The sequence below is a fragment of the Panthera tigris genome, chromosome C1 (assembly GCF_018350195.1).
Source record: "Panthera tigris isolate Pti1 chromosome C1, P.tigris_Pti1_mat1.1, whole genome shotgun sequence".
Taxonomy (NCBI): domain Eukaryota; kingdom Metazoa; phylum Chordata; class Mammalia; order Carnivora; family Felidae; genus Panthera; species Panthera tigris.
The window spans coordinates 132,167,472-132,192,957 of NC_056667.1; the positions used below are offsets into that span (position 1 = coordinate 132,167,472).

Genomic DNA, 25,486 nt, shown 5'->3' on the forward strand with positions numbered 1-25,486 from the left:
TATTAAAATTAAATAACTGAGACAAGTGATATCTTTTGGACCATTAAAACATATCTGTAGAGGAATTATTCTTTCAATTGTTTACCATCCTTAATATAAACTTATGACACTGAAGAAAACGCATTTGGTTAAAAGTCTTCGAAATTTCAATATCCTATGAAATTCTCTGGAGTAGCAATTGATTCCAGGCCAAAAACAGGAAAAATTAAGATGGGCTTGATTCATTCTGGCAGTGTTAGAAAGTAAGAAAATGCTAAAAACAAAATGGGGATATCACAATAGGGCAGAGTAGCCAATCTGAAAGACTTCCCAATGCCAAAAGTGGAATAATTTGATCAAGAACATAAACAATAATAGTATTTAATTATAACACAAAGTAAACTAAATACCTACGAATCTACACTGATGTAAGGAAAGAAGGAAGGAAGGAAGGAAGGAAGGAAGGAAGGAAGGAAGGAAGGAAGGAAGAGCTTTTTCTTACAGAATTCCAATTAATAAATGTAGAAAGAATGAGGAAGGCATCATCTCATCTAAGTGGTCAAGGTTAACATCACCTATTATAAGGCATATTGACATGTATCTCCTGATACAATACACTGAAGAGGGCAGATTTTTTATGTACAATGTCAACCTGATGCCATGTCAACCTGATGCCATGTTGAATGTCATGGCAACCTGACGCCATGTTGAATCCTGGATTGGATGCTGGGATAGAAGCAGTTCATTAGTGAACAAACCAGTAAAATACGGAAAGTCTATAGTTAATAATATCTATTGCACCAATGTTAACTTTTTGTTTTAATAATTGGATTATAGTTCTATAATATGTTAACATCAGGGGTAGCTAAGTGAAGAGTGTATGGGAACATTCTGTACTAGTTGTATATATTTTCCAAAGGTCTAAAATTGTTTTTTTTTTTTAAAGGTTTTTTTTTTTTAAAGCTTGTTCCAATAATCAGTTTGGATATACTAATTCTTATGTGAACACAGGTATGAAATCTAAAGACAACTGGGGTGCCTGGGTGGCTCAGTTGGTTGAGCGTCTGGCTTCGGCTCAGGTCATGATCTCACAGTCCGTGAGTTCGAGCCCCGCGTCGGGCTCTGTGCTGACAGCGCAGAGCCTGGAGTCTGCTTTGGATTCTGTGTCTCCCTCTCTCTCTGCCCCTCCCCTGCTCATGCTCTGCCTCTCTCTGTCTCAAAAATAAATAAATAAAAACATTAAAAAAATTTAAAAAAATTAAAGACAATATACGGAAATAGAGTACACAGTTGGTTCTTGCTAAGTCACAGCTTTCCCAAAGAAAGATGAAACACAAACCTAAATGTGATCTCATTTGTGTCTCAGCATGAGAATTTGTCTACCCATTAAGATATTATCTCTGCTATCTTCGCTTCCCTATATTTTTGTTCTCCCTTTCACTCTTTTCTTTTTTTCATTCCACATTTCAATAATGATGTGTGTGGCAGAGCAATGTTGTTTTCACCATGTGGCTGTTACTTATCATGTAGAATATTTTTCATGAGATCCCTGGAGTGCTGAGGCTGACTGAAATCATCCGTATAGCATTCCCTCACCATTATTAAGAGAGCTCCGATGACTTACAGTGGCATGTTTCTGCCTCAAGTGACAATTGGGTCTAATAGCATTAATTTTCTGCGGGGTCTTTAAGAATTTTCTCTGCACCCACATTCTTTCCCCCGATTCTGCCTTTATGTCTCAAAGGAGAGAGGAAATTTTGAAGGCAGAGATGCAGAACACTGTTGAAATTCTTTGGTATCCTTTCTCCCAAAACCATGAGCTGTAACAATTATGCACTCCAAATTTCAAGGCATTATGCTCAGCTCTCCAGGGGCACCTTTTGTCAGTAATGCACCCAGTAAAACATGTTTCCACTGTGACCCTATCCAACCTCAGTTGATGCCTGCAACTGCAGGACTCTATAGTGAGTCTCAGGCTGTCAGCTTGGGTGTTAAATTCATCAACTTGTGTTTTTGATCCCTATAATATTATTGTGTGTGTGTGTGTGTGTGTGTGTGTGTGTGTGTTTTGCTTTTTATCTTGATGGGTAATACTTAAAACTTAAGGCATTGTGCATAAAAATCCAGATTCTGGCCCACTCTTAAACTATTTAAAGGTCTGGCAACCATTGGCCCACATTCACCCAAGGCCACAATTTGCTCCAGTTAAATGTCAGCTTCCCCCTTGGACAATGTGGGTGTTCTCTAATTTACACATCACCCAGGGCACCTTCTGACTAGTGTGGGTCCTATATACACTTGTGTTTGCAAAACTTGCTCTATATCCTGCCCTCTAATTCATAAGTTCAGCCAAATGCACATGAGCACCATTACTTAACACCATGAGCAAAGAAGTCTAAGCAGACTTTTCTGTAACTGGGGATCTCAGAAGCCATAGTCAACCTATTTCTTTCTGTGTAACTACAGAAGAAATGTGGCCTGTCATTTTACCTTGCCTACAGGAGGGAGGAAAGAGGGCAGGATTACTGCTTCAGGTTCCTTTATATAATTTCCTGCTTTTTAAGAAAATATTATTATTGTATATTGAGTTCACTCACATAGTGACTCTCAAGCGAGAGTTTGAGACTTGGAGATAGAGCCATTACTGCAGTATTTCACTTGAAAGAGAGTTTTACTAATCCTCTTTGGCATTCATCTCTAAATCTTGGTGAACTCAAGTAGCTTCAATCTCTGAAAGTTTATTTTTGACTTAAGCGATTTTCTTGCTATTGCTAGATTTTTCAGGTGTCTCGCCAGCTTAACTGTTATCTGAATAAGCTTTGTTTATTTTTCTTGGCTCTTTATAGCAGGTTTAAGTCTGTTCCAAGGGGTCACAACATTTCCTGCCCAATGCCTTTTATTCTGAGCATGCAGTCAGTAATTATTTTTTGCTTTACCTAAAATATAAATAACTCCCTTATACTTATTTTGAACCTTTTCCCATAGTGCTTTCGTTATGAAAGAAGAAAAGCCCTTCAGCAGACCTCTGTGTGATGTGAGTGGAGTTCTGTAGTCAGGGAGTATAAATCATGCCTCGTACCACAAACACACAAGTAACCCTTCCCCTTCCTGCTGTTTTCAATTACTCAGATTAATTTATTTCCAAACTTTTTGGCACCCCTCTGCTAAAGTACACAGCAAACAAATTTACAGTGAGTCCCAAATTAAATATTAATGCAAAATCTTTCAGCCTCAAATTTCATTTGGTTCAGTCACTCTAAAATTTAATAAAATGTTGGTATTTATTTCACATTTAACTTATTTCTAGGCATAATGTTGATTTTACTACTGAAAATTTTGGAACCAAATTAATAAAAGGGGATTTTGACAATGGGAATGAAAAATGGACTGAACTTGAAGTCATACACAAATTTGATTTCAGCACATGCATCTAGCAAATGTCTACTAAACCTGCATGTAAGCTCTTTATACAACAAATAAATTGGTTGAGATCTTTTGTTTTAATATATTTATTGCTGTTGTTGTTTCAATATCTTATTTAAGCATTTTGAAAACTTTAAATGCCTGAGCTTTGGCTGTCTTTATTTTAACCTAATGTCTTTAGTATTATGTCTTCCCTTCTTTAACTGAAATATGTATTGTGTTTGAAAACTAAGAAAGCAAGTTATCTTTTTAAACATTCCATGTAATGATCATACAGCTTTTTCAAGGTAATTTCTTTGAATGACTTGAAGTATTTCCTCCACAATGCTATTACTAGCAGCATAAAGTGAATAGTGTCAAAAAGGCTGATTATTCCAAGTTGCTTTTTTGGCACTAGATGACCTGTAAAACTGAAAAAGAAACTGAGTGAGAATATTTTGGGGCCTAAGTTTGTACTTTGGAATACAGATTTTAATATGAAGTTTTAAAACCAATCTTCGACTTCTCAAGGTAGATAGCAGGAAAGAGAGCCGGAGAGAAAAATAATAAGAAAAAAAAAATCAATGGAATAAAATCCTGAAGCAATATCTAAATAACTTAGTGTGTAGAGTAACTCATTTAGCTTCATATTAACAGTATTTCCTTCATGGGGCGCCTGGGTGGCTCAGTCGGTTAAGCATCTGAACTCTTGATTTCGGCCCAGGTCATGATCTTCCGGGTTCATGAGATCTAGCCCTGCGTCGGGGCTCTATGCTGACAGTAGCAGGCAGCCTGCTTGGGATTCTCTTTCTCCTTCTCTCTCTGCCCCTCCCCTGCTCATGCTCACGCACACAGTCTCTCCTTCTTAAAATAAACAAAAATAAAGCTTTAAACAGAAACAGTATTTCCTTCAAACACTGTAACTTTTTCTTCATTTTCACAGACCTTCTGGGTTCTGATATTTTCCCTTTTCCATCAGTTTTATAATACCATTCTCTCTTTCTCTCCTTTCCTCAACTCTTTTTCCTTTCTAGCTCCAACAAGAACTCAATAGACCCAAATGAGTTTGTTTTGTAGCCATAAGCAATCTTTCCCTGAAAATCCAAACTTGTACAATTGTTAACCTAGTGTTTCATTGCTTGTCCTGGTTTTTATTGTTGTTGTTTCTTTCTCTAGTCTGTAAATCACACTGACTGGTACATAGCAGTTACTGTAACAGCTATTCAATGGATGCGTGGATAAATACAGAATAATCCAAGGGACCTGACTGATAAAGAGGAATACCTACTAGGTCATAAATGCTTACCCAGTAGATTTTACACCACTTACTGTCACTACCCCATCCTTTCTACAGTTTTCCTGGAATTTCGAGACAGGGTAATGCCTACAGCCAATAGCAGCACTCTTACAATTTCTTCCCTTTAATCAAATATGTATTAGTGGGAACTCAACTATCAGCACAAATTCTCAGTCATGTCTAGAATTTGGGGTTCAATGAAAATGAGCTCTTTCTTTATTTTTAAAAAAAATTTTTTTTAACGTTTATTTATTTTTGAGACAGAGAGAGACAAAGCATGAACAGGGGAGGGGCAGAGAGAGGGAGACACAGAATCTGAAACAGGCTCCAAGCTCTGAGCTGTCAGCACAGAGCCGGACGCGGGGCTCGAACTCACGGACCGCGAGATCGTGACCTGAGCCGAAGTTGGACGCTCAACCGACCAAGCCACCCAGGCGCCCCAAGAGCTCTTTCTTTAAAACTCTGAGGATTTCATAGTTTTCTCTGGAAAAAAAATGCACAAATGCATCTTCATCAAACAGGCCAATGCCTATTCCTTCTGCTATTATGTTCATTTAGATTAGTAGAAGTAACAGGGGAAAAAAACACAATTTACTGCCGTATTTAATAATGCTTGGAATGTAACTAAGTGCATCATTTTAACTAAGCCCCCAAAGAATACTATGAGTCTGACTCTACTAATTCCATTCTGCAGACATGGTATGGAAAACATGGGGTAATAGGGAAGATGGTATTAGTAATTCTGAAATATAAGGGAAAAGGTAATAAGAAGGCAAACAATATTACAGGGTCCACATGTGACCGTCACATGCTATACACTTAGAAACATATTGCAGACAAATCAATTAAAAGTCCTGCAAAGAGGAATGAATTCATTTTTAAATTCTCTACAGTGTTAACCCTTACCTTGAAAGACAATAGCTTGAGGCCGTATTTCATGCCTTATCCTCCCAATATACTGACTGGTGCTGCATTCAGTGTTACAGAAAATCTTCCTAAGTTAAAGATATGAGCTGCTCCTCTACCTTGTCCTCATCTACACAGCTATCCCTTCATTTAAGCTACCAACATCTCTCTCCAGGACAATTATGATAAGCCTTTTACTGGATCATTGTATCCTTCTTATCTTCCTTTATTCAGCAACAACAAGCCTGAGCTCTTAAAAATTACATGGTCTCATTCACCTCTGATTAAACATCCAATGGCTGCCTAGTGTAATCGTAACAAAACCCAAATGCCTCACCTTGATCTGCATGGTCCTGTGTGGTCTATTCTGACTACACAATAAATATGCCCTTCCCACTTTTCCTCTTTCCCAAACACACAGTTCACTTCAAACACACAGACTATCTTTCTTTCTCTAAAATACCAAATTCTTGACTCCCTCACAAGTGTTTGCATGGAAAGATCCTCTTTCAAAACTACTCATACTTGTTTCCTCTCATTCTTTTGTCTCAGCAAATAGGTCATCTTCTCAAAATGTCTTCTGTGATTACAACCACCAATCACTTCTCTTGATTACATTATATTACTTGTATTTCTTCTTAGAACAAAATATTATTTGTTTGTTTGCTGAATGTCTCCTCCTGCACTAAAACGTAAACTAAATCAAACTTGCTCATTTGCCTCATTCCCAACACCTAGAAGAATGCCCAGCACATATTTGTTCCATTTTGTTCAATGACGGGATATATAAATGAATGATCACCAACCACATGGTTTGCTTCAGGAATCATATGATTTCAGCAGGAGAAAAAACTGAAAAAAAATGAAAATGTCCTGAAAATGTAAGGGAATTCTGGTTTTATGGTGGAATACAGAATGCATTGTGTTTTCACATACATTATCTACCTTGCACTCGTGGAAGGTGTAAGGGACGCTGCTATGTCTGTTTTTTGGAGTTAGTTGGAATGGTTTTCTGTAAAACTCTTGTGGTGTTTTCACAGGCACCCAGATTAAAGCACACACAAGAGCAAACCCTTGTGCTCTTCATAACTTTATGTTCTCCCAGCAATGACAGCAAGCAAGAAGAGTGGAAAAAGTGCTAAGATTCTGGTTCTTATGCTATCAGGATTAATTTCAAAATAGTTGACAATATCCTTAACAAGTACAAATAGGGAGAAAACATCTTAGTGGGGAAAAGAACTATATCCAAAGATGGACAGAAGCAGAATGTTTAAATTCTAAATTCTACCTATTCTTAAAGTTGGCCAATGTTGGATTAGATGTACATATTTCCCGCCAAATAAGATTTGTATGCCACTAGTATCATGAGCCATCAACATTATCTGCATTATGGTGCTGGTGAACTGTTAGCTTTTTTGTTAAAATAATGACAATACAAAGACACAGTAAAAGGGCCTGTGTTCTGAGTTAGTAATTCTATCTGTAAATCTTAGTTATTTAAAAAAAAAATATATCAGAAATATGAATGTCCAATAGGCATGATCATAATATTTTCACCTGATGAGGCAAAAATCTACCCATGAGCTGGCATCGTTATCACTGTACTTTCAAAAGCTTAATTATGAGAAAATGCCTTAAAAATTAATAGAGTTGAATAAAGTAGAATTTTTTAATAAAGCATACTTGCTATTTTAATATTTTCATACCAATAAAATATACCATTAAAAGCTTTAGGAAATACACACAAGATCTGAGATAATCTAAAAACCAAATCTTTTTTAAATTTCTAGAATGTGTATTTTAGCAAAAGTCTGAGGTTCCTAATTGCCACAGTTATTTAGTGTGTGTGGATTGAAGTTTCAATAAATTCTTTTTGTCAACGTACTCTGTCTTAGTATCTTTGTCCTTCCTCTCCTACACATCCTAATTTCTAAAGAAAACAGATCATTCTAAACCCATTTCTGTTATCAGCCTTATACCCACAGTTTTTCTTTTTCATGAATATCTTAAAATACCCTAGGAACACTCAAAGCAAGCAACCACAGCCAAGTTTCACTTCTCCTCTTCTCCCCATCCCCATTTTTAGCTATCTTTTCTCATTTTAAGAAGAAAGGGCTAAGATGACAAATTGTCATTAAAGAAAAACTCAGCGGTAGAAAAATTCTTAAGAAATTATGTATTCATATTTCTAAAGTAAAGCTGTCTTGGAAGTCTTGAAGGATGTCAATGCAATGTGGAAAAGTTAGGAAGGAATGTCCTATTGATTGTAAGAATAAAACAAGAGACGATCTGTGGTACCTTGATCTTACCCAAAGAAGAAATGTATTCTTTCGAGTAAAATGAGGTCGTGTTTCAACAATACCCGTCTTTGGTCTGAAGGCTAAGCCAGCCAGGACAATGAGGTGCATGCGTCTCAGGAAGGGATGTCTGACTGTTAGTAAGAATGCATTGTAAGATAAAATGTAATGCCAGCACCTTAGCAAGGCAACACACTCTGTCTTCTTCTTCTTTTTTTCTTTTTTCTCTTACTTAATAAAGTTAGAAGGAATCTCATGTGAAAAGGTACTTTCTCAACTCATTTTCTATAAAGGATATATAGTTATAATATTCATGTATTAATGGGAACTTTCATAGTGCATGACTATGTCTGAGAAAAATAAGACTACAGTAGTATAGTATAGATGGCTGTATAGTAAGAATATATTAATCAAAATCACTTTTCATTGTTTCTATGGGTAAAGACACCTTTGACAAGTGTTGCATATTTACAACTATTTTGGAATATTTGAGAAATCCCAAATGTATGTAATATATCATTCAACGAATATGAGGGGCAGAGTTACTGAGCAATATAAGTAACACAGTCATTACCAACTTAAGTGTTAGCTTTTTGCACTGGTGATACTTCTAAGAATCCGACCTACTGGGAAATCAACAACAAATGAACGGGCCCATTTATTTAATCACACCATTGCATTTTTTAACCATAATTGGACATCTAATTGCAGACTGAAACTAAGTTAATGTGATTGCATGAGAAAGTTATTATGGTAGCATTTATAAACACACTATACCCTGTTGTCCATTTTATCACTGCAATGATTTCTACTATATATCCTGTGTTGAGATAAAGTCTTGAATTTGAAATAACATTTAGGAATATATTTTAATTTTTAAAAATATTTCACAAAATGAGAAAAATAAGTTCAATTAATAAAGCCAATAATGAAAAATAATAAATTTCTAATTACTTTCAATAAAGTAATTACCTGAGCATGAATGAATTCAGAGCATGTATTTATCACATTCTGATAGTGTTATAGGTTCTTATACTAACCTGTGATAAAAATACATAATTACTACTAAAATACATTAAATTCCCCTGTTATGACAGGAATAAGGACATAGGCACATATGACTTATATTAAAAAGTATAGAAGATAAATACAATGCATAAGCCTTTCAGGGAAATATGTTATTGTTGTTGTTTTTCCATAAAATTCAACTTTAAGCTTTTAATGCAAGATCAGTTTTATTATATTATCACATCTGACTGGCTTCTATCTAATATTTTGATTCCCATTTATTTATGAGTCAGTTTCACCAATTAGTCAAGTCAGAAAGCTCAGTCAAAATAACTGGGTTTGTACGGAGATAGCCTAAATCAATAGGATGGAGAGAAAGAGAGAAAGAATATTTTGGTATCACTGAATTCAGAACAGAGCAATAAATAATATATATTTTCTAACTTGGCCTTATAGCTATGCCGGGGAGAAAAGGGAGGCCACCAAATCATTTATGAGGAGAAAATATAGATCTAAAATTGGGAAGGTAACTTATATAGCAGAAAAACTTCCAATAGAAGAAATATGTATAAATTTTGGAGGTCTAAGCTTACTTGTTGTGATGTGCTGCAAAATCTTCTGAAGGCTTTGTTCCTCTTTCTATATAACATAAAGAGTTCAGATGTACTTGGAGAGATTGACATTTTATCCAATTGATAGAGCACACAAAAGGGAGAACAGGGATTAAATATTATGGCAAGCACAATACTTTTCAAAAGCAAGTGAGGTAAATACACTCATTGGCACACATGCGCATTAGTCCAAAAGTAAATTTTTTAAACTCTAATTTTTAGAGATATGTTCATGGTTTTGTATTTAATGTTTAAATAATAGAACGTTTGCCCCCCCCACCCCCGCAAGGAACTGACAAGCTCTAAAGATCTCATTCCAAAATAAAACAACTAGAAAATGTCTCCCAAGGCCTGTGCCTTTATTCATCCCTATGCCTCTATTTAATGGGTTTTCATATAGGTTAGATTTGGAGAATAACAATCCATATTGGAATGTAACAAAGAGGATAAAAAGTATGCCAGCACTTTTCTATTTGGTTGATTAATTATTGTCCTCCCTTCCCCACCAAAAAACAAACAACAAAAACACCTTGTTATTTGTACTCTCTGTGCCTCAAGGTAGTTTTTTTGTCACTAATCTTATATTAAATATGGGGACCCAGATTTCTTCTTCTAGGTAGTTTTTGAACTGCCTTGAGTAAACATGACGATTTCCTGATAGAAGTTTGGTCCAGTACATATTCTGGTTAACTCATTATTATAAAGGACTCAACCTTTCACTTTACTTTTGTTTAGCATTGCAGTTGCTAAAAACATTGTTTCAAATTATAAGCATGGAGGGCATCATTATCACAGGTATTCCAAAAGCAAATGCATTTTAAAATTTATGTCCTCCACTGTCAGATTATTTTTTACAACAAAATATTTGTTACATGGAAGTTCATCATTAGAATATTGCATGTTGGGAGTTGAAAAATAATTCTGAACATTCTTCCATTTCATATTTTTGTTTTTCAAGGAGGTAATAAGACAAAGATAGACATTTCTGGAATTTAGAAATGAAAGTTTCACATCAAAAAATCTATCTAATTTTTGGGCTACAGTGGTATTTTTAAAGGATGTTTGTGCCAAAACAGCCATAATTAAGAAGATATGTATATATAATCCTTATTTTATATATATATATGTATATATATGTGTATATATATATATATATATATATATATATATATACATATATATATACACACACACACACACAGTAAGTGGGCTCCACTTACTGCTAAATTAGTTTAACTAATGATATCATGTTGGTACAACCATGTTTAACTTTTACCATTAATTCTACTTTCTTTGAATGCATCTATCTAAAATGAAGACAAGTGTTTCCTTTGTACAAGAACTGTTTTGACAGACAGCTACAGAAGATAGAGAAATCTTTCAATACATCTGGTTGGTACTTTTTACTATACAAAATCCCTATTACTAGGAAGGAATTGAAGAAAAAAGAGTGCACATTTCATATAAGACAAAAATTAATAGTAGAACCATGAAAAAATTGATCATAGTAAAATACAGAATAGAGGGAAGATATAGAGCCCCCTCACCATTGCAATCATTGTAGAAGACCAAGTCATGTTCAGTCCAGGTGACTTTAAATGGAGCCTAACTTTATGGTACACCCTAGGCTCTGAAAAGAAAATGACAAGGCAAATAGCAAGAAATTAATGTCCTGGATCCAATATACTTGTAAAGTAAAAATTTCTGCATGTCTCTACCGTGGATGACAAGTAGCATTTAGAAAGTGTCGTATCACACTTAAGAATATATTCACTATGTCTCTCATCCCCCACTCTTTCTAAGAAGATGGACTTCCTTCACTTCCACTTAAAAAAAACCTTCCATCTTAATAATTCTAGTATTCTTAACATTTGAGTTTTCTGCGATATTCTCATGTATCTCCCCATTCTTAGAGATTTAATTATATCCAACCTCACCTTGATGGAAATTTCTTTAAATTATTTTTATACTGCAAATATTTCCATAATTATTATGGAGTGAGAAGAAAATATTTATTTTAAAAAATATTATTTTGTCTAAAGATACTTTAATCTCTTCTTTAAGAAATACTAATATGGATTCAGTCTCTTCCTAAATTTATCATTTGGCTTTCTCGTCACTCTTCTTTCCCTCACTTACTCTATTCTCTGCATTTAAACTCTTTTTTGTGTTTTCACACATTGAAATTATTCTTTGTTTTCCCATTGTCTCCCTTCATTCTTATCAGTTTCAAAGTAAACTTCACGAGACAGAGAGAGAGAGAGAGAGAGAGAGAGAGAGAAGAAGAAGAAGAAGAAGAAGAAGAAGAAGAAGAAGAAGAAGAAGAAGAAGAAGAAATAATCTCAAAGATTACACAGACTTCTTCAGAACAAAACTTTAGTTTACAGGATACATGGGTTGTAGTTCATTCTTTCTTGAGGGGAGGAAGATTAAAATTTTGACATGCACATGATTGCCACTTTTAGAGGGTTTTATGGACATACACATTTAGATGATTATAACAGCATGAACTTTAATTATTTGGAAATATGTTTCACCTTCTTATCTGACCCAGGAATTTTTTAAAAGAGACTAGTTTTAGGTCTCTCAATCCCCTTTATTTGCAGAAAATTTGACAATTTAAAATACACTTCCTTTTAAGTCTTAATCCCTATCAAGCAACACTTTGATATGATATGACATTGTAATATGACACATTGGTTGATCCTAAGTGAATATGATTTATCCTTCACGTTTTGCTGTTAAGAGTTACAAAGATGTTTCCCTTTTTAGATGTGATGAAATCTAACAAGAACTGACATGTACATTATCTTAACTCTGTATCAAAATCAATATAAACCAAGAAAATAAACAATGTAGAATTAGCAGGAAAAGTGGATGTATGTAGATTGAACACAAGCATATAAGTTAAAGTATTCTGTTTAAAAAAATGTTTGAGTTTATACTGATAAACTTACAAACCAAAGAGCAACACAGGCAGAAGGTAATCCAAGTATTTCTATCTAATTCATACAGTTTAAAAGTCACCCATTACCCAATACATATTTGGAGAACCTGAAAGTAATTTCTCATTTTCAGGAACGAAGCAACTCCTGCACTACAAAACACACCTGTGTAATTCACATGCCTATTTTATTCCTCAAGGACAATTGACATAAGCTTGTGCAAAAAGCTACATCTCATTAACCTCTTTCTTGAGTTGATATTCCTATATTGTCTGTTTCAGCATTTCACTGAGGAAAGTTTGCCATAATGCAGCAGCACCTTCTTTTTCAACTTTAAACAGGATTTCTCCCCCACCGCCCCTCCTTTTCCAAATGAGACACACCCTTTTTACTTTTGATAGAAAGCTCTGGCAATTTTAACTCCTTTCTAACAGTTTGGAAAGTTGTGTTAAATATATATGATAGTGGCAAAGTGTTGGTCTACAACTATTTTGACTTGTGCTATCTGATAACAGTACTTTTGATGTTGTCATGGTGATATACGACACTATTTCAGTTCTAGGAAAAAGGTAACAATCGTTTTCCATATGCCCTGTTTATGTCTTACATGTCCCTCTCCCTCATGGAACTAAATGTGCACCAAATTGTAATATTTTTAGTTATTTAGTTTTCTATCTCAGGAGAAAATCCAGGGTCTACAGCTTAACTTTTTATGATTTATACAATTCTCCTCAGGTATTCGTTCTAATCATTGCAGCAACAACTCTCTCCCTCATAAACACATCCCAAACCACTGAGGACTTAGCTCTAGATGAGGTCAAATTTGCAGAGATTGGGGACTCAATCAGAAAAAGCCCAATAGCAGGAGTCTGCAGTGCCATTATATTTTGCTAGCTCACAGGGCTGAAAACCTTCATTCTGTTCATCTGCTCTGGTCCAACTTCAAAGATTCTTCCTAAGAAAGGTTGAGAGCTGATTGTTCCAGATCAAAGACATCATCATTTCAAGTTTGAGCTATGTGCTTCCATTTTATCAGTATAGTTTTCAACCATTCCACACCAACTTCAAGGTAAGTTAAGACAAGTTTAGAAGCTATATAGTTAGGTGGCAATGATATGTTTAAAAGATGATCATTCAGTGAATGTCAGATTTTCTAAAGGAACTAGTATCAGTCTCACTACTGGTAAAAGAAATGTGCTCAACATTATAATGACTATAACCTGGTTGCCAACAGCAGGCTGGGTAGAAACACTACAATTCATTCCCCTGTTCTTTCTTTTCCATAATGAAACAATAATTTTTAGTCAGTTCATAATTCACTTCATATAAACACATCACTAAATCTCCCAATGCAACATTTTGTCTATTTACTTGACATTGGGATCCAGATATCCTTTCTATCTTTGTTACTTCTCTTTTTTTCTAATTAAACATTGACAACAAAGCAAAATATTACATATGTGTGTGTGTGTGTGTGTGTATATATATATATATATATGAAAGATACTCCCGATTTTACTTTAGGGAGTTAACCATTCCAAGGCTAGCCACCCAAATATTCATCTATTTTTTTTTTTTCATTTTTTTCACCCGTGCGACTGTTGTCAAAGATCATCTAACTTGCACAGGGATTCCTGGGTTTCCAGATCAAAAGTTTATACAATCTAGGCTTATTAACTAACATTCCCACCTCCTCTCTCCTCTTCTCCTTACATTCCCATTTCAACTTCCACCACTCATCAGCTATTTGGGGAAGAAAAAAAAAACCATAAAACAAACAAACAAACAAAAATAAACAATGGCAAAATGCCAGTAGTGGGTAAGCGTCTCCTGGTACCATGAGCTGTGTCACAGACCTTCAGAATCAAAAAAAGTCAAGTTCAAGCAGGTACCTGCGCCCAGAAGCTCCCTGAAAGCCTAAGCCTCTCCGCTGAGACACTAATCTCTCCTGAGTCTGCCTCAGGAAGGGGCTATAGAAACGAAAGGGGCTCGAGCGGCCGCTTTCTCCCCTCCACACACCCTGGGTGCATCAGGTAGGGAAGTTAACCAGGAGCTAAGTTGAGGGAACACACACAACGCGGAGAATCCGGAACCTGCAAAAGCTCGCAGCTGTGAGAGTCAGTGCGCAGCAAGTCTTGGAAAAGAGAATTCCGATCCCAACATCTGCAGCGCTTGGGTTGCGCGGGCAGAAGCGCGCAGTCCAAGTCCAAACGCTCCCGGGGGGGGGGGTACAAAATCAGGACCGGTAAATGGCCAAAGGAAAAAGCTGGGGGTGGGAGGAAGCCGAGGACTCTGGCACCTGGTTCGGAAATCCACCATTGCACCTCTCACCCCCACGAGGCCAGCGATACAGTGGCCAACCAGTCCTGGGGAGCGGGGCCACAAGGACTTAAGTTTCACACTCACTTATCTACAAGCATCGCCCAGCAGGAAAGCCCGAGGAAGAAAGGGGAAACCAGGAGGGAGCTATTTCCTTACCTCGGTCGGCTCCCACGGTCAGCACCTTGTCGATAGGAAATAATCCCGAGAGAGTGAGTAAGGCGAGGAGAAACTCGGACATTGTGGTCGCCCGGTAAGGAAGCCTGAGCTGGAGACTGCTCCGCGGCGCCCTCGGCCCGGCGGCGGCGGCAGCTCGGAGCCCCGAATCGAGCAGCGTCATTTACAAATGTCACTGGAAATTCTTCAGCTCAATGAGCCCAGCCAGTCCGCCTTCTCCTGCCTGGAGCAGGATGTGGAAGGTGTACGGATGCGCGCGTGTGGGAGGGAGAGAGTGTGTGTGAGAGCGAGCGAGCCGCTCGTGTGTCTTGACTTTTCAATGCAGGGTACGTCTGATCTTACATCACGCAAAGAGGGGCAGTGAGAGATGCCAGCGGATGGGAATTCACTGATTAATCACCGAATCCACCACACACCCCTCCGTCGTCCACATAAATCACATCTATTACTTAGTGAGAGGCATTTAACACAACAGGAAAATACCACCGCGAACTGAGAGCACCACAAATCACAATTATTTCGGTCTCCTTGAAGGGAAAGTAACTCCAAAGCTGGTTCTGTAGGGATTTGGGTCTTTAGAGAAGGGGGAGACTTCTGCATTGGGCTGAGCCACCCAGGCCCGCCTAGGAAGCTCCGCATTTAACAGCCACCTCGGAATTATCAGCTACAGCGCTGGGATGCTTCTCTCGGCAAAGCGGATTTGATCCCTTCTCTCCCTGGAAGCTTCCTTACCGGGAAGGAAGGACAAGCCAAGTCATTGAGCTTCTCTTAGGGAAATGGTTTCCTCTGCTCCACACACAAATGCGATGTTTTCTGAATTGCGCTTTTAACTTTTATGCTGAGTAGCATCTTGGGGCAAAGATGCAAAATTTAGTGACTCAGCAGAAACAACAACAGCAACAAAAAACCCCAAACAACCCCCAAAGTCATTACCCCTTGCAAAAGAAGGGAAAATGAATGGAAAGAGGTCCCTAAGCAGGGAATCATAGAGCAAAGGATTGGCAGTTTGTTTTGCAGTCTATTTCCCTCTTTAAAAATGTTCCTCGAACCATTTTAAACATGTTTTGAAGATTTTTAAATTGTTTCTGTTGTGTTTTTTTTTTCTTTCTCCACATGGTGCAGTTATAAAACTTTACCAAACCATCCAAGGCATGAACATGAATCAGTGGAATTAAAAAAAAAAAAAAGTTGTTTTAATGACCACTTGAGGTTTTTAATATAATCATCCCCAAACCTACAATTTTAGTTAAACATTTAGAGATGGCTAAGGAGTTAAAACTCAGAAATATTAATAGTTGAAGGCTTATTTTTCCTTGTAACATCTATAATTCTTGACTAAGCACTAAGGTTGAAAAACATGTATTCTAAATATGCATTAATATTTGATATTTTAAAACTTCAAATGGATGTAAGGCAAACTATAAGAAAAGAACAAAACTAAGGAACAGGATGATTGAGAAACAAATGGAAGATACCTTAAGCACTTTGTGCAGTTTACTGGTTGACCCAATATAGACGAATGCTAGCACTATGAGCTAGCTGTTCCTGAGAGCAAAATACCCAGAAACATATTTGGCTGTTCCTTAGAAGTCATTAAAATTAGACTGGATCAAAGAACACAGAGGTGACTCTACGGGAAATTACCAAGAACCTGTGAAATTTGCCTTTTTATACTTACTCTGTGATTGTAAAATATGTCTTTTATGTCATTTTTGCCACATTATAAATTTTAAAGTTGACTTTCCCTTGTATATCAAACCATTTAGTGTCTAAAAAGATGACTCCTTCCATCTTTAAAAGTGTATGTTTTCTTCTCTTCTAAAGTTGTTACATGTGTGATTTCACCTATTATTTTTACTGTTTCACAGTAAGATTTAGCATATAGGAAATATAAAAAGGTATTTTTCCTACTTTATACTAAAAATTCACAAACTTTGGACTTAATGGCAGAATTCAAAGAACATGGGGCTGGGGAGGGGAGGAAGGGTAAATTTAGAATGATACTCAAAGTAACGAATATTTCTTTCTCAAGTGTCCACACCACTGTGTGTTCTGTAAAATATTTATTCTTTCACTGGGACAAAGTAAGTAGGTGTCTTTCTGACATGATCCCATTCAGTCAACTAGGAGGTCAGCTATTAGGAAATCTATATCCACTTAAAGTCTTGGCAATAAAATGAAGAGTGCTAACAAACCATGCTAAGGACATCCAGATTCTGCTTCTTCTCTATCATTATCACCAATTGCCTCCCATCTCAAAATTGCAAGGTAGAAGAAAGCAGCCAGGAACAGAACAACCAAAGACTTACCATGTACTCAAGTTCGATGACTGAAAATCAGTGACTCATTTGCTTCTGCAATGTATGTACCAGCTCTGGATTCCACTGTCAACTCTTAAAAGGGAAAAGTTATGAAAGATAATCAGAGAAGTGAATACCCAGCAGATTTTGTATTCTAATGTATATTCTAAATATGCTGCATTCTAAATATGTAGTGCCTCCTAATAATAAAACTACTAAGTAAATTAGGCAGAGTAAAAACCATATGATCTCTTTTACATCATCTGCTTTACTTCTTAACTGCCCTGAATAGAAGAAAATCAAGGATGCATTGTCCACATATTGCGATCAGAATAATACAGCAAACAATTTTTTTTTTATTTTTAGTGATCACAAATCAAATTGCCATATGTGAATGATACAGGACTCAAAATTGTGGTGTAAATTAGGGGTACTGATTGTGGAAGGTTAATTACTAAGTAATAGGTTAGCGTGCACACCAATGAAAGGTGATTACTTGTGTTTAGTATCAATTTATCTATAAAATAAAATTGGGGACTTATTTTAGGAATGTGAATAGATGTTACTAACAAAGACCTAAATGGTATAAAAACTTCAGAGGAATTGAGTAGAAGAATGGATGCTTAGGAATGTTTCAGTGGTCAAGTGGACGTAACACATACATTTGGATGCGTGTCAAGCATATTTTTAAAAACAAAATTATAATAAGGACATGGATTCATACCACAAAGCCATAATAATACATAATAAACATATTCAATAATTAAAATAGACACATATTTATCATTTATTAATAGACACATGGTCTAAAGCTGAAATAAGGCCAATGCCAAAATAAAATTAATAAAATTTTCTCACATCAAGTCACTTACATATTGTAGCTCTTCATTGAAAATGACCAATTCATCAAAAGAGATAGTTTTTATCAGAATCTAACGAGGCTTATAAAAGTATAGACCAAATAGGAATTTTAAAATTAAATAATTCATGTCCAGGTTTTGAATGACCATCACGTTATAATGGACTATAAATAAAAGGGAAGTGTAAGTGTAATTTTCTATGAAATACTTTATTCCCCATCATATATACTTTAGCGAGAAAGGGAATTAATAAATTATATTACTAGTGAAGAAAGAAAGGCAAGAGTTACTCCTCAAATTCTGTTTGTTTCTATGGCCCATTATAATTTCTTCATTCTAATCAGAGTGATTAACACTGACAACCTAAATAAATTAATTCATCAAACTATAGAATGTTATGAAATCTTTCATTGAGATAAATTAAACAAAGTAGAACCAATCATTCTTACTTTCTGGTCTAAAACAACACACGAATATTAATTATCAGTCAGTGGTAATCTTATACTTCTCAATTAGAGCCATGCTTTGCATACATGTAATCAAACAACAGATTTCATGTCTGCTAATTTGATTATTTTCTTTTGCTATTGGGTGTTGTTGTTGTTTTTGTTGTTGTTTTTACCATAGATGGTAATAAGTCATACACTACATGCATGAAAGTCATGTTAGGGGAGGATGTGTGTCTAAACAAACCAAGCCCGACAGTGCATCTCATGAAGTGATGTGTGTAGAGTTGGCCTGAGAGCCAGGTTGCTAGGATTTTCTGCAGCTATCATTCCAAGGGCTTACTTGGACTGCTTACGCTGCCTTTCCACACAGAAAAGTTGCCAGGCAGCTACAGACACAGGATGAGAAGGAAAAGAAGGCAGGGGGGTTGGGGTATACTGAACTGAGAATTGTTAAAGAAACATTATTAGTGCTTATAATTGAAAGAGAGTTACTTTGGACAAAACCGCTAAGAAAAAGGAACTTCAGATTCATTTTATTTCTCAAACTGTTAGCATTTCAATGCACATTTTTAACAGCTTTCCTTCACAAGGGTGATAGCTATACATGTTTGATAGCATGCTGTTTCAACTGGGACATGGGGATTCAGTCAAGATAAATAAGATTTTGGTGTAACTTTAATTCCTACTATTTGAGAAGTATTAAGAAGTATGTACACCTGAGGGGAAAAAGAAACATAATGCAATTACCCAATTAAAGCTGGAAAATAAAAATATTTCCAGGCAAATTAAATTTTTCTCTGTGCATGAACCTCATCTTATCTTTACTGTCATTATCTATAAATACATTAAAATATACATGTCGCAGTGAAAAGACAAATGATAGTCAATTATAAGTTTCAAAGGATAAATAATAAAAGTCCTTAATAATGATTTGATTGTTTTACATTTATATCAGACTCTTGTTTGATAAACTTTTGACAGTAGGAAGGAAATGAAGGAGTTTTTACTTAGACAACCTTATTAGGCAACAATTAACTTCAATAATAATAATAATAATATAGACTCAAGAGATAAATCCTGTTTTGCTTTTTAGATATGTCTTTAGAAGACACAATCAGTAATAATACAATACATTTGTGTCTGGAGCAGGGGAATACAGAAATGCCAAAAGTTCATCAAACCCTTATCACTCTAATTGTGCGGAAATAGCCCTGAGTTTCAGGTCAGTTGCTGCTTATAAGACTTGTTGCTTTCAGTGCTTTTTGACCAGACATACCTTTGGTCAGGTTGACCTCCACATACCCATCTCCAGCTGCTAAAATAGAATTAATGTTTCATGCTGGGAGTTGGTTGTCAGTGGTCCATGGTCAGGATACAGTTTGTTTGAATAAGCCTTGAGGTCTTTTTCTATCTGAGAATTATTGATCTCTGTCCTTTCATTTATCTTTCTGCTCCTTAATTTTAATTAGAAACTCCTAGATTGTTGCAACTGGAGGGAACATTCAAATCATTTCTTCCAATTTGCTACGTTTTATAGATGAAAAAGTTACAGACAGGAAAGGTGATTACTCTTATGTTCACATCTTATTAATATCAGAAACAGCTTTTGAATAGTTTCCTGAGTCTGTCCTATTATGTACTGAGCTTTGTTGATATTTCTTTAGACTCTTCCTAGCTCAGAGGAGTGGTAGCCCAGGGAGTTTGAATTAGTTTATTCACTTAATAGCTACATAGTATGTAACAGTCACTCTACTCAGCACCATGCAAATAACTCTATAGAAAAAAGATGCGGTCCTTGCACTAGCAGAACTTACAGTAAAAATCAAACATTATTTTTCTGCTAATGACTGACTTTCCAGGATCTTGTGGGAACTATGTTGCCATGAACCATGAACCACAGGTATGACACATTAAGGCCACTCCTGGGATCACCCACTAAAATCAGGGCTGTAATTTCTGAGTAAACATCTTTATGAATAAAGTTTTATGGAGAAACTGGAGACTTCTGCTAGAATTGGACTCTGAATAAGAAATCACAAAACATATATTCAAATATATTGAGTTTTGTTACCAGCATTTAGTCAATCAGCATATCATATCTCCGTTGATCTAGAACTCAGTAGCAAATTCAGAAATGTTCAGAAATCAAAACATTTAGAAATATTATCAGTGATAATACAGATTTATCAAAGCTGGTGGCTTCTGCGCATTGTGGATTCAATAGGATCAGAGGACAAAGAGGAATGGAGAAAGTCTCGTTCAACTTTTATTCATTTGTTTATTTTTATTATAGCTATTAATTGGGACCCTTTTAAGCATTTCTTAATATTGAATAATTTCCTACTTTGTATCCAAATGACATTTTTCTTGTTTTTTTAATACACAGTCTTTAGCATTTCACAATTTCTAACCCCCTAACAATATAGTCATTTTGCATGGGTTTTCCCTCACAATAGGTACCCAGAGATAATTTGTTTCACTGCTGACTAATGACTTTTTACTTTTTCCCTTGACATTATTTACTCTTTCCTATATCTGTTGTTCCTTGTTCCTTCTGTCATGGAACACATTTCTATATCTGAACTACACAGGATAATGCAATGACAAGGGTAGAGATTAAGTACAGGCAATTGACAGAGAACTGAGAAGATGAGATACCAAAATTATATTAATTGTACCATATGTATACTTTAATAAAATGAATTGCTGTTAAAATGTAACAAGTACTATAGAGTGACAGTATCTTTGGCCAAGTTTATGGAGTTTTTTGTTTGTGTGGTATTTATTTAGGCGGGGCATTGTTTTGCTTTGCCTTGTTGAGTATTATAAGAAGAGTGTTTTTTTTTTTTTTTTCTATTCCTTTATGAGAAATCTATTCCTTTTCTATTCCTTATATAGTAAATTTAAAAATAAAACAAGCAATAAACAGAAGCAAAAAAAATGAAACAGAAAGAAAGAATAGAAAAATAAACCTTTCTTCTTAGTGTACCTTGCTTAATTCCCACTGGAAATGGCGCTTCAGAGTCTGTCAACAGCTACATTTCGTACCTGTCACGGAGTAAGTACCAAATAGGTATGTGGTAAATAGAATACACTTTGTATCGAGTTTTTGTCTTTTCGGTTTCAAACTTTGCTTTAAAGAATACTTATAAAATTAACTTTTCCGAAACATTATTTATTTGTTCTAAGTAGTAAATTTTATTTCTTTCATATAGGGAAAGTCTCCTGCCCTCTAAAAGTGTTTTTCCTATCACAAAAATTATACGTTTAATCACAACAAAAACTCAAATGCAAAAAGGAGCTCTGTAGTCCAGAACACAATGCCCTAGTATTATGTCAAGCCTCTGTTTCTGGGAAGAAAAATAGTGACATTTGGACCTAGATATATTTATCAAGATTTGTGAAAATGTGTGATATTATGCCTGAATACCGGCAAAGTTAAATTATAGTTGAAAGACCATTAAATGCTTTTATGATGTCCCATTGCTACATTCTGCATTTTAAATAGACTTTACCAAAAGTTATCATTCACATCACATGGAAAACTATACTACATAACAACAACAAAAAGTATTAAGTTCACAGGTACACAACAGGAAATACAGAAGAGAATTAATAGCAATGTTTAGACATAGTATGACCAAGAATATTTTTGGTTATTCAGTCTTTGCTTGTGATTAAATGCATGTATTTATTTTTAAAAAAGCATGAATTTTATATTTTAGGTGGATATCAATCCTAATTTATTACAATTTAACCTCCTGCATTTTCTTGCCAAGAGAAAGTGAATGACAACAACAAGAAATAGTTTCTGTGCTCTTTAGAGCGCTTTACCTGAAAACTATATTACAATTATTTGAAAAAAAAACAACACTATAAATATAGATAGATAGGTAGATAGATAGATGTAGATAGGTATCTCCAGAAATTGACCTATATTCAGAGAATATAGGAGATAAGTCAAAGGATTGTTGTTATCAGTCTTTACTATTTATCCAAAACTAAGGAGGTTAATCAGTTTGGACATTTCTAGGAAGGTACATCTAACTGCTGTAAAAATAGCTTGGAAAAGGTAGCATACTCTATTTTTCATGTATAATAAAATGTATTAAAGGACAAATAATTACCATGCCTTGAAATTTGGCTGGGGAGTTTCTAGAACCGAACATGGTCCAAGCTGTAGGTTGCAAGTGAAAGCAAATTATAGCTTCAAGTATATTACAGAGGCAACTGCCAGTCTGGTTTTGCAGGTATGAAGCTGGTTCTCTCTGCCCTTTCCTCTTCCACACTCTTCAGATTTATGGTAGTCACAGTTTTCAAACCAAAATTAGAACGCATGACTTAATATAATTGTTGAGCAATAGGACAGAACGTTTGTACCCAAGATTGTTCCAGAAAATCCCTTCTTTGGCCATAATAACTTTATTAAACCCAAGAGATCTTAGTTACAAATTGTCTTTTCTTATTGAGAAGTTTCACACGTTCAAAGTACATGAAGAACTTGAGATTATTCTAAATCATTGAAAGGATTACTGGCATGTAATCTAATTTCGTGAAAATTTATATTTAGGTAGCTTTATTCACGTGGGAAAGCAGGGTTAATATTCTGCATTATGAGCAAATAGGCTGTTGGACTCAGTCATACTTTACATGCAGATATCTCAAGTTATAGACTTAACAAATGGTACTAGGCGTGATTTCATTATTTGCAGCTGTTATAGTGGTGAACAAGATCATTAACGGAAGTGCTCAGCACTCATACATGCCCGTTTTAAAATCAAAAGCACACATTAATGTTGCTTGTGTGAAAATAACGGGAAGAAAACACACATTCTCTGAGTGATGTGCAACGTGAAGCACTTCAATGGAAAATTCAACGAGGAGATTAGTATTTAACATGCTTAATGGAATTCATGTCACTATTACTGAGAGCATCTAGAGGTTAATTTTTAACTTACCATGATACTGACCATATTAAAATAAAAAGCAACTTCTTTTTATCTACGGTTTCAAAATCTAAATGAAACATTTTCCCCCATTACTTTAAAGAAAATACATTTCATTTCAGTTAGGTGGTATCAGGTTTTCATTCAGGTTTTGGTTAAAATAAAGTCTTAGCTACCAAAATGCAGTTCAGTGGAAACAGCATCTGGCACACTGGCTACAGAAGTGGATTTTAGTTTTGCTCTTATTTTCCCCTACCCCCATCCCCAAGAAAACATCACCATCATCTGTTCTAACTTCTCTGTTCAAGTGGTAGACTAACTCCTCCTTAGGAATATTATTTCAAAAGTAACTAAAATAGTTTCTCATATTATTCTGCTTTAAAACCTAGAGAGAATGAGGCACGTGACTCTGCTTTTACTGTTTTCTACAACTAAATGTCTACATAAAAGAATGACAATTATCTCTGGCATTGAACTCTAATGTAGAAAAAACCTTGTTTAGAATTTTGAAAATGCAAACCAACTCAGCTGTCTACAGTATCATACTTTTGTGCTTTTAGAATAAGGTTCAGAATGCCATTTAATCACACCTTTTTAATATCCCTTTGTCTTTCTTCGGGGAATAGAAGAAGCGTGACAAAGAGTACTTTCGTTTATTTTACTCAGTTTTGTTCTTTATATAAAAGGTAATATGAAAATGTGCCCAAGGGCTTACCCCTTTCCATCTAAACAAAATCTGACTAGAAAAGGCAGATTCTTCAGTTTATGGTACTTGAGTGCCCCCTATAGGATATTTTTTATATTTTTGTTCATATAAACATTTAAAAAATGTTACTACATAGAATTTTATTTGAAATAAAACTAAAACAATAAAAATATGCATCTTTAAAATAAATAGTCTATGATATATTCTTCATCTACCATATTTTCCTATCTAAAAATCCGAAGCAAACTACCACTGTAAACAGTTGTTTCTCTGCTTTTGCTAAAAATGTTGCCTACTTTTAAAGTTCTAATTTGCCTACTTTTCTATTGCACATTTGTATTTACAGTATCTATTACTGTATCTCAAAACACGCATTAAAATTTGAGTTTATTGTATGTAAGTTTTTTTGCTTAAAATTTAAAAAGAATACTCAATTAGCTATATGTTTTAGAAAATAAAATAGGATATCCTTGTGTGTGAGGAGGTCGGATTGTTAATCTGGATGGGAAGAGAATCTTTGAACTCCTTAAATTAACATCTGTGAACAATATTGGAATAGAAATAAAGAAAGCATATACTGAACATATTCCTACAAGTTTGATGCCAAGTGCGTGGTACCTGGGATTTCTTGGGTGTTATAAGCCTTTTCTTATTTGTACCATATCTGAGGTTTGTAAAGTGTGGACAGGAAAAAAAAGGACATATATTCTAACCACATCCAACTATGTCACATTCACTTTGCCTTTATCAAGTTAAAAAAATATACGTATCAAGGCTGAAACTTAGTTGTGTTTGGTGTAGCCCATTTAAGTTGATAGGACTTTAATTAGATCTTTTTAAAAATAGACTACTGAGTTTATATTCTATGTAATGTAGATCCAAAAAATGTTATTAATGTCTTTGGTTTAGGAAACACACACACACACACACACACACACACACACACACACACACACACACACACACACAGGCTTGTGCTCCTGGCTAAAACCTTTTTGATTTGTATTACTTTATTTCTGAATAAGCAGATGCAGCCAGTGGTAAAGAAGCAATGATATAAATAGTCAATAAAAAGGTCTTAATTCCCTTTCTTGCCTCACACCCTTCTGGTCTCTAATTTTTTATTGTGTGCTTGTTATTTGAAAGGCATGATGCTTGGTGCTGGGATTACTCCAGTGGAAAGTGATGGTCCTGTTATCTAGAACTATATGTCTAACGAGAAAACGGGTCTGAAGAGACTATTAAAAAGTACCCTGTGAAGTGTTATAAAGGGAAGTATGTATA

The 25,486-nt window shown here is 35.3% G+C and overlaps 1 protein-coding gene and 1 long non-coding RNA gene across 2 annotated transcripts in view; both read right to left on the minus strand.

Annotated features, from left to right (window-relative positions):
- Window positions 1–15,104, minus strand: part of LRP1B (LDL receptor related protein 1B) — a 1,866,249-nt gene extending 1,851,145 nt beyond the window's left edge. The window contains exon 1 of the mRNA XM_042994392.1: window positions 14,924–15,104. Within this exon, the coding sequence (XP_042850326.1) occupies window positions 14,924–15,104 (181 nt within the window). The remainder of the gene's footprint in view (window positions 1–14,923) is intronic.
- Window positions 15,105–15,504: 400 nt separating this feature from the next.
- LOC122240907 overlaps window positions 15,505–25,486 on the minus strand; it is a 47,398-nt gene continuing 37,416 nt past the window's right edge. The window contains exons 3-5 of the long non-coding RNA XR_006220697.1: window positions 21,540–21,598; window positions 17,251–17,334; window positions 15,505–15,790 (exon numbers count right to left, since the gene is read on the minus strand). This is a non-coding gene — a long non-coding RNA (uncharacterized LOC122240907). The remainder of the gene's footprint in view (window positions 15,791–17,250; window positions 17,335–21,539; window positions 21,599–25,486) is intronic.